The sequence below is a fragment of the Scophthalmus maximus genome, chromosome 19 (genome assembly GCF_022379125.1).
Source record: "Scophthalmus maximus strain ysfricsl-2021 chromosome 19, ASM2237912v1, whole genome shotgun sequence".
Taxonomy (NCBI): domain Eukaryota; kingdom Metazoa; phylum Chordata; class Actinopteri; order Pleuronectiformes; family Scophthalmidae; genus Scophthalmus; species Scophthalmus maximus.
In genome coordinates this window covers 14522744-14539359 of record NC_061533.1, presented here as the reverse complement: position 1 = coordinate 14539359, position 16616 = coordinate 14522744, and the positions used below count along the sequence as shown (strand labels likewise).

At 42.4% G+C, this 16616-nt stretch overlaps 1 protein-coding gene across 4 annotated transcripts in view; it reads left to right on the top strand.

The window, feature by feature from the left end:
- Positions 1 to 16616, top strand: part of LOC118314315 (EGF-like repeat and discoidin I-like domain-containing protein 3) — a 101041-nt gene that overhangs the window by 59515 nt on the left and 24910 nt on the right. For all 4 annotated transcript variants that reach the window (XM_047329255.1, XM_047329252.1, XM_047329253.1 and 1 more), the window contains 4 exons: positions 3104 to 3285; positions 10301 to 10456; positions 11418 to 11562; positions 11721 to 11905. In XM_047329255.1, coding sequence (XP_047185211.1) covers positions 3104 to 3285; positions 10301 to 10456; positions 11418 to 11562; positions 11721 to 11905 — 668 coding nt within the window. The remainder of the gene's footprint in view (positions 1 to 3103; positions 3286 to 10300; positions 10457 to 11417; positions 11563 to 11720; positions 11906 to 16616) is intronic.

Below are 16616 nucleotides of genomic sequence, written 5' to 3'. Positions count from 1 at the left end.
AAACAATTTACAGATACACTTAAGTGCAATAACTAACTGTGCAGTATTTATATTTAGTCTCGAAGTGCAACTATTGCTACTGCTCTGTTTCGAATATTTATATACCTTTGTTTTTTATTTAATGTTGTTTTCTGTTATATTTTCTACATACAAACCCTTTTTTGTAAATTTCTTTATATATTCTTCTGTCCACTTTGCTGCTGTAATGCCCAAATGTCCCCGTTGTGGGATGAATAAAAGTATATCCTATCTTATCTTATCTTCATTACTGGTATGGGGAGGGGGGGGAGTGCCACCGATCAGAGATTCTCACCTGTGCGATGTGAGCTCATCTCTTTTTCTCCTTGACTCTGTGTCAGACTCCGCAACTGGCAGCCACGGAAAATACACAAACGTCTATTGTCCTTGCATAACTAGGATTTGGGGCTACAGTGGTAAAAATGCGACTGTGGCTGGGGTCACTGCATATCCAGCACTCGTCATTTTGGAAAAGTTCTAATTTCACACTCCGAGCATTTGGTCTGAACTGGTTTACCACGTCTCCAGATAAAAGCTGTTTATCCCCGAGCGTCTTTTCAGCTTCAGCTGTAGGCTACCGCAGCCACCTACACCATCCTCTCATCAGTCTGGGAGCGGTGAGTCACACACAAGGAAAAAACCAGTGAAGCGAGAATGATTCACCATACTGGAATATACAAACACATCTCAGTCAGTGTACACACACACACAGACTGACACGCAGACACACACTGTACTCTTTGCTGTCCTCTCAGTTGATGCCATCGGACTGTCCTCAGACATTACTCACTGTCTCCCTGGCTCCCCGTTGACTTGAACCCCACTGTTTTACCAGCTGGATAGGTCTTGCTGGGGTTGTATTCATTGTTTGATTCTTCTGTAACTCTTGGCTTGCTTGTGTGGTGAAAGGAATCTCGCAGTCCTCAGCGCTGCCAGTTTCATTGTCTGCTGGTGTGTGTGTGTGTGTGCGTGTGCGTGTGCGTGTGTGTGTGTGTGCGTGTGCGTGTGCGTGTGCGCGTGCGCGTGTGCGTGTGCGAGCGCGCCTGTGCTGGGTTTGAAATGCTTCAGTCGTTGGCTTAAGTGGTTAAGATGGCATCACAGCCTTCTGATGACCAGTGCTCCAGGCTTCCCCCGAAGGCTGGTTTACGTGGACACTTTCAGTTTCATCCTGCATGAGCAAGCAGTGCCTGCGGCTGAACTCTTCTCTTGATCCTTGTCCTCATTCATCTGGGGACTTTCCCAATATTGTGTTGTTAAAACTCTTGCACACAGCTATTTCATCATCTGTAATCAGATATATCCCAACGGGAGAAATCAAATGGGCTGGAAAAAAGTATTTTAAATTGTGTGTACTCTGTTTTAGTCCTCTAATCAATTGTATCCCTGTTTTTATTTGAAATAAACACCAATAACAAAGGTGGGGAGGACCATTACCTGTTTATTGCAGTTACACTTCAACAAAAGCAGTGGGAAAATATATTAAATGCTGCTATTCATTTGACGTTTATGTTCAACCTTGTGACTTAAAACTCTGAAAGATAATTGTGTTCAAGTAACCCACATTGACATTACAATAAAGCATCAAAACATCCAGTAAACATTGAGTCATACTCTTCAGACTTGTTAAACTGTATAGTCAGTGTTGTCATAGTAGTCTCGATGGTGGGTGTTTATCTTTTTTCCCCCCCGAAATACTGTCAAACTTTTCCTTGTACAGTGAAAATGGTTCCGTAGTTGAGAAGGTGGTAGATGCAGAATTATACAGTATTCAATCAATGGTGTTCATGAAAACAAAGAAATGTTCGGCTTCAGTCCTTCTCGTTCATGTCATCGTTTCACTTCGCTCAAAGTAAAACTGTCCGAACTAATTCAGCGCATCTTCGGAGCAACTGGGATGCGGTGGATGTTTAAGAAACACTGTGGGCTAGAGTCAATGTAATGATGCGGGGCTCTTTGCATCCTGACGAAATTCAAACCAGCCTCAGTCACGGCGTGAGAAACCAAGTTGCACATTACAACTTAACGTTTGGATGATTATCCAGTGGAGGGACAATTTGACGGCATTTGCGCTACTTCGTGACAGAATCTGTTCAGGCTGGAGGATTCTGAGGAGCGTTTTTTGATGGCAACAATATCCCACAGTTGTTTTGAGCAACATCCGAAACAACCACAGTTGAACTACTGAGGATGTTTTCCTGGCTCCACTGACTCCTCGGTGATAATGCTTTTTGTCAACCACTGGCTGAGTTCGCTAGAGGCAGCGCGTGCACCTCACATGCATTTCCCATCCTAATTGAATCTGTCCTGGTACCAGCTACATCTCACTAAATCTGATATGTCCTGTGTCCAACTGAGTAAATCTCATTTGTAGAGCAATGGAATGTTTAATTTTAGACTTTCGATGTTAAATGCAGTAAAATTGTATAAAATTTTTATGCTGCAGCGTGTACAATATTTAAAGCTGTTCCAAAGCTTGTTGACTTTAGAGGTGATGCTGTCCAGAAGTTGCTCCAGCTCCTTTGGAGAGACCCTGAGGGATCTGTTACTGATGGACGTGCAAACTGTAAGTCCCTCGAAAGTGGGACAGCACGAACGCAGCGTGGACTCCTTCCTCTTGTCGATGGCTATGGCTTAAAAGCTTTTTTGCCATAATAGAAATGTTTGGAGTTTTCTTGTGATGAATCAAAGCAACAATTCTAGCAAGACAGAAAGGAGTCGGGGGTGAACAAATCGATGATGACCTCAGAGAAATGGTTTCCATTGGAGGTCGTCACAAATACAAAACGGAGAGTAGAAAGAGTTATGATTCTAATGTCTGTGTCTGGTTGTAATTCAAGTAGAAGAGACTGAGGTTTTAGTGCCTGAGAGAGAGAAATACTGTAAACAAGGAAATCGACTCTGATGCACTGCGGGGAAAAATGAAACAAGATTTGGGGGACAGAGTGACATTACCAACTTTGGTCTTTGTGATATTTTTGAAAATCTGTATGCAATCCATACACTGAGTTGTCTCACTTCTCATCTTTTGCGCGATGGAACTATGTGAAGGGTCATCCGCAGCCTGTCTCTCCCTCTCTCCACTCAGGGTGCTCCGGACCACTGGGCATGGAGGGCGGGATAATCTCCAACCAACAGATAACAGCCTCCTCTACCCACCGTGCTCTCTTCGGCTTGCAGAAGTGGTACCCGTACTTTGCACGCCTCAACAAGAAGGGCCTGGTGAATGCCTGGACTGCTGCCGAGAATGACAGATGGCCGTGGATCCAGGTAAAGCACAGTCACAGGACAGGCGACACACAAGGCCGGGCCAGGGCCAGAACCAGACACAATCTTAATTATATATGATACGAAACACAATCTCTGTTATAGATTATTCTCTTGTTTATTGTAGCTTTAAATACTTAACTTATATTAAGTTCCCTCCTATAAGAAGTCACTTGACTATAGTTGATGTGCCCATAAACTGTTGACCGTGGAACGAAAGCAGCAGTCTTAACATTTGAATTAATTACACATACTGTAAAATTTATGGCTCATTTACTGGTAATAAAGAGCCATAAAAGTGTAAGCTGGGGGTAGAACAGATGCAGGTGTAGTGGGGAGCGCGTTTTAGCCGAGCGGCTGCTGTGCGTCGCTGTATGGCGGTGTGTCATCCCTTGGTTTCACCATTAGTTGGGACAGTCCCTCAGTCGAAACTGCATTAGCATCTAAAATAAACTTTCTGTCATAAAACTAATTAAGCAATAGAGGTTCCCCTAGCAACAAAACTATGGTTTGCATTATTGTAATTATTTTGTAGCTTCTCAAATTTCTGTTTTACAAATCACCGTGCTGTCAGGAGATGTGATTTATAAATTTACACAACACTCAACAGTAATTTTAACAGAAGAAGGACAGAACGGATAAATAAATCTACATCACGGTGTATAGGTCACCTCCACTGCAATCCTCCACCGGCAATATGACCAAAAATATTGAGCAAGGATTCACTGCTCAGAGGGCATTGGAGATAATATTGGATGAGTGTAATGGTATAGAACAATGGAGAGGAGGTAGATAATAGAGAAATAATTTCCAAATATGAATATTTTGAAGATGAACTTCTGGAGCATGCACCAGAAGGCGCCCCACAGCACACATATATTTCCAAGAATGGACAGATTAAATGTTTTTTGTTTTTTTTTATCACCATTGGGAGTGTATGTATGTGTGTGTGTGTGTGTGTGTGTTAAAAAGGGACTTTGAAGTAATTACTGAGTCAGGTAAGCAGATCATTCCTGAGCCTCAGGAACATGACTGCAAATGCTCAGCCACCTTTAGTGTTTAGCAGATAAAATACCTTTGCCCGAGCATCCCAAAGGAGCCCAAAACAGGAGTGTTGTCATTGCGGTTCTTAGTTCAGGTCACAACCCTGGCATCTGACCTTTGTACAGTTTGGAATAGCGCTTGAAAAAAAATTGGTCCTGAATTACTTTTGCAGCCAAATCCCTTGCTTCCGTCCTCGCCAATCCTGCCCCCTGCCAAGATCCCGGCGCCCTTATTCCTTGGCCTCTTCATCCTGAGTATTCATTTCCCATGTGGAAAATTTGTGAATTTCAACCCTATTGCATTAGGCAATGATTTAAATGATAATGTTAAAGCTTCTCCACCTCCCTCATCTGAAATGGTCTGGCTCCAGTGTATTGAACACAGACCTGAGTAGGACTGATTTCCTGGATTTATGTTGATCATATAGTCATACATCAAGGCCCAGCGCTGAAACTGCTGTGGCAAATAAAACTCCTTCCCCGTGATGTATAGCTATGATGTATAAATTTACCCTCAACTCCCGTTCTCTTCCAAGGCTTGAACCAGTCCCACGGGTTTCATAGTATTGCACATTCAAACAATGTGACAATGAATTTGAATTAAAGTAATTCATTATTTAGCAAGTTAATTAACTTTGACATAAATAATGTTTTTTTTGTTTTCTCCAGCTTTGTTACATTTGACTCACTCTACAGTCACTTCCGTGACAACAGAGATGCTGACAGCAGCGAGCTGTTATCAGATACATGATGCACAGTGAACCGTACACAAAATCTAATAGAAAAAACATTCTATACTGTGACAGCGTGATGGAGAAACTGAGGCTGTACCTAACAACGATAGAATAGTAAGGGAGGGCAAAAAATGTATTTGTAAAAAAGAGAGAGAGAGAGAGTCAAAGAAACAGCCGATGTGAGTGAAAGAAATGGCGTCGGGCACATGGAGAGGGCGAAGAGAAGGGAACATAAAACATTGTTTGACTTTAATGATGCCAAGCGGGATGCTGCGCAGGGCGCCGTAGGCATTGTGTGTTTCTACACAGGGCCTGGGTAATTGGGACGCGAGTACGGAGGTGTACAGTCACGCCAGTGTTTTGGGATTATGCTAAGGAGCTGGTGATGTGCCTTTGTGGGGCAGAGTGATGTGGCGTGTCTGCGTTTGCATGTCTGTCAAGTGAAACAGGTTCCAGCGACAGTTGACAGCCCCATCAGGATGGGGATGAGATTTCGCTGGGATGTGTTTTTGCATGGCGCACTCTCCCCCCGAACCTCAACGTATGAACCAAACGTGGAGCAGCACACTTTGAATAATACATCGCTGAGTTGCAGACAAAGCATACAAACACTGTGAAAGTGTTTGTTTGTGTTTGTGTTTCAGTTCCTGTGTTTGTGAATTGAGCGTGCGCGTGAGCTCGCGGCCACTAGTCACACATCCACATGTGCTGTGGCGATATTGGCCTCCCACAGCTTCGCCACGACCAGCTCACACATAAGATTGCATTCGAACACTCGAGGGAAATATGCTGCCGGTCCGACCAATATCAGCAAAATATAGCTTCAGCCAGCTGAGTGTGAAATGATCTAAATCACCTGTGAAGGCTAAGAAGGTATTCACGTGATTAAATGTAGGCCGAACAGTTAATGACATCATGTTCAGATGCGGATCCCCATCTGCGAGTCACATTTGCTAGCAATGTGCCACATGCACGTATTGCATGTCAATATGAAACTAGCATAGACTCTAATTCTGTGTCCGTCTAGGGGGCTTCACCCTTTTCACTCCAGTGAAACCTTAGTGATTCCAACGATCTGCACTGTTGTTGTGGTTGAGATGTGAGCCTGAGCCAAATTACCCTCGCTCACAGTTTGATTTGTGTACACAGTCCGGCACCGGCCAACGGTAATTGAATAAAACATTTTGGATTGCAATACAAATAATTTTCCGCAACGTTTCTGCACTCAGTGTTGTCAGGTTTTCTCACCAAAAGTTATTCTAAGATAGTAATGAGTCCAGGTTATAAGGGCAAAGCTGTTTAGCACCGAGAGCTATAAAAATATGTCGACAGCAAACGCTCTATCGGTCTCTTGCATTGCCGTGTTGGCCATCTATTCCCTGAAAGTGGTAGGTCCCTCTTATTTCTTGTCCTGCCACAACCTGTCAGGGGTGCTTAGATTTTGACTTTTTGTTTAAAATCATTTAAAATCATTTAAACTGTTGCATTGTCCCGGCGACTGCAGACAATGCTTCAACACTTACGGTTGTGACACTGTCTGGATTTGCTCTCAGAGAAAAAAAATTGGTTGAGAAACTCACTGTATGTGTGGGACTTTCTCTCGCATGTGTCTCTGGGCGAGAACAAATAGAGCGTATGATTTGATTAGCAAACACAGCGAAAATCAGGCAAAAAAGAAAGAAAACCACAGCACTGATGTTATGTCCATATGCACCTTGTGTGGAATTGATAAAGGGAGAACAATCAAAAAGTCTTAAAATGTGTTTGACTGTGTGTACAGTATGTACTCACAAGAAGTTTGTCAGTGCCATGTCTCTGAGGTAGTTTCAAGAAGAGCATTCATTAACCAAATTGCTTCCAATGTGGGTTTCATCCTGTTAAGGGCTGTAACTCTCGATAAAAAAACATAAATGCAAAAACAAAGTTAAAACCAGAATGCAGCCTGTAGCTCTATTCACTGCAGCTCATTAGCTGCCTCGTCACATCATTTTTGTTGCTTCTAACAGTGCAACCACACACGTGAAATCAAAGGACTAATGGGAAATAAAATGTGTGTTCGTCAATAGCACCCGAATCTAACTGATAACTTCCTGACGGTTCCAAAAAATATCAGGGAAGCTTCAAAGTTGGGTTTTCCTGAAAGTATGGTGCATTAACTACAGCAGGATAGAGTCAGTCAGTTCCGGGATGTTGCCGACGGGTACATGCTGAACAATTTCCTCAGTCGTGAATGTTTTTCAGAGAGAAAGCTGGTTAAATCGCACCGTGCAATCGAGTGGTCTTTTTTTTCGGTTGCAAATGAAGCCCAACAACAGAAAAAAAGTTTGATGTAGCGGTTCATTTTTTTGGAGGCTCATGCATTTTTCTTAGATCACTTCAGACAAACAATCCTGTGTGTGTCTAGACACAGGCAAGGGGGAAATGGTCAGACTTTCCTCCAAACTTTTCTTGCAGTTTGTTCTTTTTCTATATACTGGTCTTTCTAACTCCCTTTGGCACAAAGCCTCCCAACCAAACTTAGAGAGTGCATCTATCTGCTGAGGATGCACAGTTCAAAAACTCTTGTTTTGCTTTTATCTTTTATTCAGTACCTTGATCCATCATAATACACAAAGTATATACATAGCAGTAGACAGCAGTATGCTGATTTGGGGAAAATGTATGTATCAAGGTTGTTGTTTTTCTGTCCTTGTATGAAGATAATCTGAGATGAATTACAACCCAGTAAGGGTTGTACTGTACATAGACCAAATATGTATAAGCCAAATGGCAAGATGCCATCACATTTTGCTGGATTCTACATTTGGGTTCAACTGCACAAAGCATCCAAGAATGATTGCAGATTCTGTGAAACATCCCTATATCAAGGAACAAATACATGACTTTTATGCAATCACGGCATGTAGATTACTAAATATGTCACGGCACTGTTTGTTTTCGGGCGGCGTAATCTTTACACACCCTTGTGAGCATTTCTAGCAATTTGGGTTAAGGTTCTCTGCCACCGAGGCCTTTTCCCTTTAAACTGACACATATAAGTATGCAGACAAAGGTCTGCGCACGCAGGATGTTTCCAGCAATGCCTCATTCAAACAACTAAATGCATCACTATTAGCACTGAAGTGACAGAGGTGCATTTCTGAGTGGTCATTAAAAATGTGAAGGATGGCCCCAGTTACCCAGGCAGTGGCATTTTGGTGGCAGGGCCTCTAATTAGTGCGAGAAGCATCTATCTCTATGGAGAAAACTGAGAAGAGTGAATAATTGCTTTGAGAAAGAGTGGGTCTTCGCAGCTCTGAGGCTCTAACAGGGACCCGCACGTATAAATAACTTGATAGGTTTGTTTAAATACGTAGAAAAATGTGTAATGGATTCTTGTCGCTACAAATGGACATTAGAAGTGAAATGCATGCTGCGATAGATTAATTATATCTTATAACAGTAGTTTTTGACTAGGTCAGTGAACAACAGTTCTTTTTTTGTTCTGGATCCGTAAGAGCCAGAAGCCTAATATCCCCAGGAGATCTGCAGTTTTTTTGTTCATTAACAGAAAGGGGAGAGTGTAACTAATAGGGCTCTGCCTGTTCGTGTGAGCTTTTGCTCTCAAATATTTACTTGTAAATTGCCTTATTTCATAGTGATACCACCATTTTTTTTGCACCAGAAAATGAGCTCAAGCCGCAAAAACAACACCCCAAATAGCATCACTTTGTCAGTGAAGTTAGACTGGATAGAGTGGATCAGCTTTAAAATTGTTCATGTTCTTGAATAGAGTTGTCGGTTTGCAATAGGTTATGGGTTTTTTGCCGTGTGGAATGCATTGATCATACAATTCTACTGATGAAAAAAAGGCAACATTTAGTCCAACATCATGGCAGTAATTCCAATTCTGTTTCAGTCTGCATTTAATTTTCCAATCTGGCCATTCAATTTTAGATTAATGTGCTTAATACTTCCCCTCAGTTCTGCAGCTATGGACGTATAAACAGCTCTGTGTGTGTGCCCCTCACTTTCACACTGCTCTCCAGGGGTGAAATCCTTCCACTACATCAAGTCATCTCGTCCGCTTGGTGAAGGATTCTGTGACTGGAACAGGCAGCTGCCTACATAGGCCCAGGTCGAGTCTGAGAGAACAACCTATTATGATAAAGTCTCTGGGAAAAAAATGTCGCCTTTCGGGTCTGTTGTTAGTGTAGTTATAGGAATGCATCAGTATAATGGGATAACTTGGCTTGTTTATTATATTACGTGAACGTCGTCACCCGGAATTTCCCGCCAAACCCCGTTCAAAAATGCGGGACTTCAATTAAGCATTGCTTGATAGTCTCTATGGAAAAAAGGAACTAATCATAGGAATATTCATATTTAACAGCCAGATCCAATTGGACTGACAAAATCTTTTGTCACGTACAGCCCCAACTGACTCTTTTCTTCTTCTGAGTCAATTCTATTTTTGAACCTTTGACTTTTTTCATGCAATAAAGATACTGATTTGGAGATGTGAAACCGTAGTCACTGAGATCATAATGTCTTCTGCAATTTAATGACTTGTGGGAGAGATGCTTGCCCTTGGAAGGATCTTTTAGAAGTCTTTAGTGTATCTAGTCGGAGTCTATTCATAGACTCTTTCCCTATCTATTCATAGACTTTGCAGGCAGAAAACACAAAAACATGAATTAAACATAGACATATCTAAACCCATCAGATAATTGCGAAATCTCGACCCTGTTAAACACGATGTTGCTAATTTGAGAGGACATATTTAGAGGAGGTTCAGTTTTGCTAATATTTACTTTTCAAAATGACCTGTCGGTAATAAGCATGTCAGAGCAAACCTCGCACTGGTGTGTAACACACCCGTCTTGCTGAGGTAATAATGATCCAGCTATGTGCACACTAAGCAGGATCTATTGAAGCATTCATCACATTCCTCTCTCTAAGCTCTTTCTGTTCCTCTTGGCTCTCCAGGCCACTTTACATTGGCACCATATTGGCAGTCTGCACAGGGTTGACAGCACAGATCTGGAGCGTGTGGATTGATTAAATGTTCCATTTGATCACAGACCTTCTGAATAAGATGGATGGCCTTGACAGAAAAGATACAAGGGAGTGAATTGTTTCCCATGACTCTGCAGACACGCACTTCTCGTGCACAGGCAGACACAGATGCGCGCATTTATTGTGTCTGCAAATGAAACTATAAGTTATTGATTTAGTCTTCTTTTTTTTCCGACTCCACAGATAAACCTGCAGAGGAGAATGAGGGTCACGGGCCTAATTACCCAGGGTGCAAAGCGTATCGGCAGCCCGGAGTACGTCAAGTCGTACAAAGTTGCCTACAGTGATGACGGGAAGACCTGGAGAACATACAAAGTCAAGGGCAAAGATGAGGATATGGTGAGACACACACACACACGCACATGGGCACACAAGCACAAGGCCTGCACACCCATTGTCATCTCGCCACTCTTCCCCTTAAGCTCCTCAGTCTGTAGCACACAGACAATGACACACACTCGTACACATGCACACGGCGACTGGAGACTAGGCAGTCAGTCAAGGGCAGGGTTGAGGACATGATGAGATGGCTTTTTAATTAGCTAGCACACACCGGGCCCATCTTGCTGCCCCTTACCCCCTCCACTTTTATGACTTCTAGATTGAATTTTTATACTATTTGGGGATGAACAGCCACCAAATAGGCCACACAGTGTTCTATCATCCCTGACAGCAAACCACGGCTGTCTTCCATTTGGCCGAGCTCCGAATGACCCTGACTTTCAAACTTCCTCTCAAATTTATTGCACTCAACATTAAGGCTGGACTTGAATATTCTGTGATCTCAATTTTGCTCCCTTGTCTGTCCTGTTTTTTTTTTGTTTTTTTTTATTGTATGTTTTTCAAAATGTTGCATACAGAAAGCAAGAATGTGCATCATTGAGTATAAATTTGTATACATCAGCTATGGAAGTTGCTTTTTTTTTTTCTTGCTCTTCCTTTGTTTCCCCAACTTTCTCTGCACCCTACACATGCAGTACATCAATCCTTAAAATCATCAGAGACTCTCTGTCAGACTATCTCAGGCCATTTTGATAAAATTCTCCAGAAGGTATGACAATTCGACTGGCACGCTAATGTAAAACACACCACTGTTCTTATGAATTACGGGCTCAAATGGTGCAAGAAATTGTCTATTTTTCCCTGTAATTCTAGCTCATTGACCTTGAATGACAGCAATTTGTTGAGTGTGGAGTAGACACTCCAGACAGCGCCAGATAGACTGCTACATTATGGCAAAACTGATCCGCCTCGCCGTCCCACCCACCCCTATCTGCTGTTATTTCATCCCCTGCAACAGATTTTCCGAGGGAACGTTGATAACAACGCTCCATCAGCCAACTCCTTCACCCCTCCCATCGAGGCACAGTACGTGCGCATTTACCCCCAAGTCTGCAGGAGGCACTGTACCTTACGCATGGAGCTGCTCGGCTGTGAGCTAACAGGCAAGTGAGCTGTGTACACAAAGGCGACACAAACTGATTGAAATTAAAAATGCACTGCAATATGCCTCTTTGCCTAGTATACCCCATTGTTTTCATACCTGTTTTTGTGTCGATTATATGTTTTTTAAAAAAAAAAAACGTTTTGTCATTGTTGCCAGGCTGTTCTGAACCACTGGGAATGAAGTCAGGCCATGTCCAGGACTACCAGGTCACAGCGTCCAGCATCTTCAGGACACTCAACATGGACATGTTCACTTGGGAGCCTGGGAAAGCCCGTTTGGACAAACAGGGCAAGGTCAATGCTTGGACAGCTGGACACAGTGACCAGTCACAGTGGCTGCAGGTAAGATGTTATCTGATGTTAAATCAGTTATCCATTGTGGCGACTTTAGAGATTAGATCAGTGTATTGTTGGAGGAGAGGAGAACAACAGGCAGCCATGTTCTTGCAGACCGCTGACTTTTACTCAAAGGATTAGCCCTTACATCCCTGACATAGTAATTGAGAGCGTGTACATGAATGCCAGTGGATTCATTATGTTTCGTAGCTTAGATTTCATTGATGGGTGACAGTGTGAGCCTTTAATAAAATTACATCTTAATGTCCTCCATCTATTAGCTCGCTCTCAGTATCATCCTTAGAAGCAGTCTGTAATCGGTAGTCATCTTTTGTTGGCTTTCCATGCCAGACTTTCTGAATCCAACACCCACACTGCCTCTGTTGGCAGCGGTGTAGCCCTGTTATGTTTGGCCGCAGCCCAGGCGTTCTATCTCTATGAAACCAGCCAATCCATTTGTTTTCATTACAGCAACTGATGGCTGAAAATGTCTCCTGAAAGGGACAAGACATGTCTCTAAGTGAACATTTACACCCCGGTCTTTCTGCTTAAAAACATGTGAGATTAATAGAGGCTGAGGGACTGTGAGATACATATCAATCAGACTCAATCATGTATGGCCTCATATATTGGATTTTTTTCCTTTCTCTTTTTACGATAAAAGGCAATAATGCTCTTTGCTTTCAGAGTGTGATGCCACATCTTTCTATGAAACTGATTGCACTGAAGAAATTGCTACGTGGACTATTTTCTGAGGGGAATTAAGATCAGGGTGATCCCTTTGATTTCTTGGCCTTTTTCCTGCACTTGCGTCCCACACACATCCATCCCCTCCCTAGCGGTGACACAGTTAGCGCTCTGGAGTCAGAACGACTTGTCTGGCTGTTAGTAGATTGGTCGGGTCTTGAGTCAGATATATCTTTTATTAGGCTGAAAGCTTTTTGCCGAGGGTGAGCGGGATGCAGGGCTGTGTGTCAGAGGAGACAGATACTTAGCCAGGCCCCATCCCGGCTAGGAAGCTCAACTGAGCAAAATTGATTGCTGTGGGTAGAGGAAAACTTGAGGTCTCGTATTACATGCTGTGCCAACAGGAGGGGGAGGATGCTGTACAGACGCAGTGAGACAATCGATGGCCTCCACTGCCGAGGTCCATTTCTGCGCGCACAGGCGCATAACGGTGTCTGGCTATTGAAAAGCAGACATTAGGAGTTGTGTTTTGTAGAGTGATGTTTCCCATTTATATTGAAACAGCTGTTGCCTCCGTGCTGGCGACAGCTGGTTTTGGGGTTGTTTGTCCGTCCGCCCATCCCATTTTCGTAAATGCGATATCTGAGGAACACCCTGAAGGAATTTCTTCACATTGACTTGATTCGATTTTGGTGATCAAAGATGATGATGTCATGATGTTACTCAGAAAAGACAAAATATGTCTTTGGACACAACTCAAGAATTAATGTGCGAACTGCGACACATTTACAGACAGATGTCTCATTTGATATAATGATGACATTTTATTTCCGAAAGGTCAAAAGGTCAACTTCAATATGACATCATAATGTCCTGTGAAGAAAACGTTTTCTGGCCATTATTCAACAGAATAACTCTGGAACAGAACGGGAGACTGTGACCATATTCCCTGCAACTCAACTGATTGGCAGAGGCACACTGTGGTAATTCCAGTTTCTATTTAGTGATCTTCTCATATGCATTTGTTAAACTCCCACGATCAGTGTCCTCTTTAGGTCAGTTGCCATGGTAAATAATTAGTTTTCTGTGGCATTAGTGAATGCCTTTAAACGTTAAAGTTAAATTAAATTAATCAGCCTTAATGACAACTTAAGTATTCCTATCCATCAAGACAACTGCTCTGCTGTGCCGTGGAATCCGTGGGAAATTCTTTACAGTCACCAAACATCAAACTGGATCCCTTGATGCGCAGGACTGGACAAGATCGTTCTTGAATAGCAAACAGCCAATACACAAATGTCTTTTCAGCCTGCACTGAAAACTTTGTCAAATCAGATTTTCCTTCACTGTATTTTGTATTCTTTTTTAAAAATTTGTGTTTAAATTATTTGTTTGTCAGAATACATATTTTAGATGGCCTTTTGTCATTGCCACTAAGCATGTTTGTTTGACAAGACATCATTTTCATTATTTTTAATCATAACTAAGCTCGTGATTAGGTCCATCATAGCAGTTGACAGCTGAAATAATTGATGAATCATTTGAATATCATCATTTTGAGTAACGTGTATTTTCCACCAGACTAAATACTTTTTTTGCGTGTCAACAAAAGATTGTGAGATAATAACAGACACACAAAGAATTTGACCTGTTTCTGAAATGGCCAAGCAAAGTTTATTCTTTCTTGGCAGGAGATGCAATTGTACAGAGGGGGACAGAACCACAATCTCTCATGATGTTTTCAAGAGAGGAGCTGAATCTGTCATACTGAGCTGCCAAGTATTCCAGCTGGCATAAGCTGATTAGTTAATTGTGCGCATTAACATATCCACAGAGCAAAGACAAATTGTCAGGGAGGCAGTCGCTAATTTCACAGTGCCCCTGTTAATGCAACATGTCCCCTGCATTTTCGGACAAGTACTCGTACTGGGGTTTTTTGGGGGTAACGTTCCTCAGACAGAGTGTTTAACAAGGTTCTAATGCAGTGAATATGACTCCGCCTAGCACGTCTTTTAATTCTACTGCAGGTTCCACATCCTACCTGACCGGTAGTCCTGGACCTGGCTTCACTCTTTGCTTGTTACACACAGATTGTGTGTTTGTACGCCAACTGCCCTTACTACCTGGCATATATGCTATTTTAATAGCAATCCGCCTAGGTGCAAGCAAACCTGGGTCTTAAATGGAATGGGAGATGATTGGTTCATTGCATGTTATGCTCAAAACACCCCCATGATTAACTGAGAGACTATATACAACCCCTGAACCCCTTTCTCCACTGTTATAACAGCAAAAGGGAATTTGGAGATAGTGTTTTAGACCATTAGACCGTAGATCATTAAAAGCGAGCCTCTAGGCACGCTCGTACTTTACTTTTGCTTTGCTTTGAAGTACAGATAACCACCACTGATGGTCCAGGCTGTTATACTGACAATGATTTTTTTTCAACACCGGCAAAAGCTGTGGCCAGCGACATCTTGTTACTGGGTCGCACGTCCGTCTGCTTGTCCCCATTCTCCTCCCATTCGGCACGAGAATCTGTTTAATATTGTCACAAACATCCACGTCGATTTAAGGATGAACCGGACTGTGAATTCACATTCAACCCATTCTTATACACATTGATATTTCAGCAGATAGGGGTTAACTGATGTGAGTTGCAAGGCCTTTGTAAACACTTGCTAGGCCTTTGTAAACGCAGCCAACTGTGTTTATTGTGTGTAGGCATAAACACAGTAACATGACCACTTATGCAATGTAATTCATTAGTAAATTACCTTTCATAATTCAATAAAGTTCATTGCTTAAAACACATATTATTTGAAACGTAGAAAATAGTGTGAGGTGTAGTTTCAAGTTGTTGTTTTTTTTGTTTGGGGGAGGCTTATAATATACCTGCATGTAATGTGATCATATATGCTGCTGTGCATTCAGGACATGGCCTTGTTCCGACACGGATCATTCATCACTTCATTTGCAACTTTTCAAAAATGTATTTGTGGCACCCAAAGGTTACAAACAAGCTATTTAAGTAATTCCATTCTAGCGACTCATTTGTTTTCCTCTATCTTGAAGGTTTCCACAGCCAATTATCTCCTTATAGTGATAAATAAGTGCGGTGTGTGTCTGCGGCACCCCGATAATCACCTCTGCCTCTGATGATGCAGAGTGAGCTAAAACCTTTGTGTGGAAACTTTTGAGAGAACCACACTAGCCCCTGTGCAGATTTAACATTGCTGCTAATGTTAAATTCTGCTTACAGTCATTGTCACACATCAGTGCACAATCTGGCTAATGCGGCAGCTGTAATCTTTTTTTTTGTTGCTGACAATTCATTTCTATAAGGTAAGTAGACCAAAGGCCTGCAAGTGCTATTTTTTTTTACGTATAACTTTACCTGTTTCATCAGGATTTGTGGATAATAAGAAATAAATGTAGGGGTTTATATCATTAAATGACAATTTTCACGTTCTAAAGGCAAACAAATATGCATGTTTCCCCTGTATTAGACTGTCATACCCAACAGTTCTACTGTTGTCACTGTTCATTTGAAGCAGAGTTGGAACCGAAAAGAAAACACAAAGCTGTAGGCAGGATTAGATTTTGGATTTTTTCTTCCATGTAATAAAATCCCAGGATCCCAGGAACTTTAAAGTGTAAATGCACTTTAATGAATGCAGAGCACACATAACAATTAAGGAAATGGCTACTGTGAGAGTGGAGGTTTGGATGAGCTGAATGGCGGCAGCTTAGCAGGCAAGGCGTGGCGTGCACGCCGGGGGAGAAGTGACTCCCCGCTGGAACACAGGACCATGGATAAAGCACAGCGGGAGACTATAAACCAAGACAGGGGAGACAGAGACAAGTGGAGACACATAAGTAATGTAACCTATCATAGTCACCGCTGTAATAACACTGGCAGGAGCACTCGACAGGCCCCCGGCGGGAGTTATTACTCAAGCACCAGTTTACCTGCATGCATTTCTTGAGCGGCAATATCTGTCCAACATCAGAAAATGACATTCAGAGT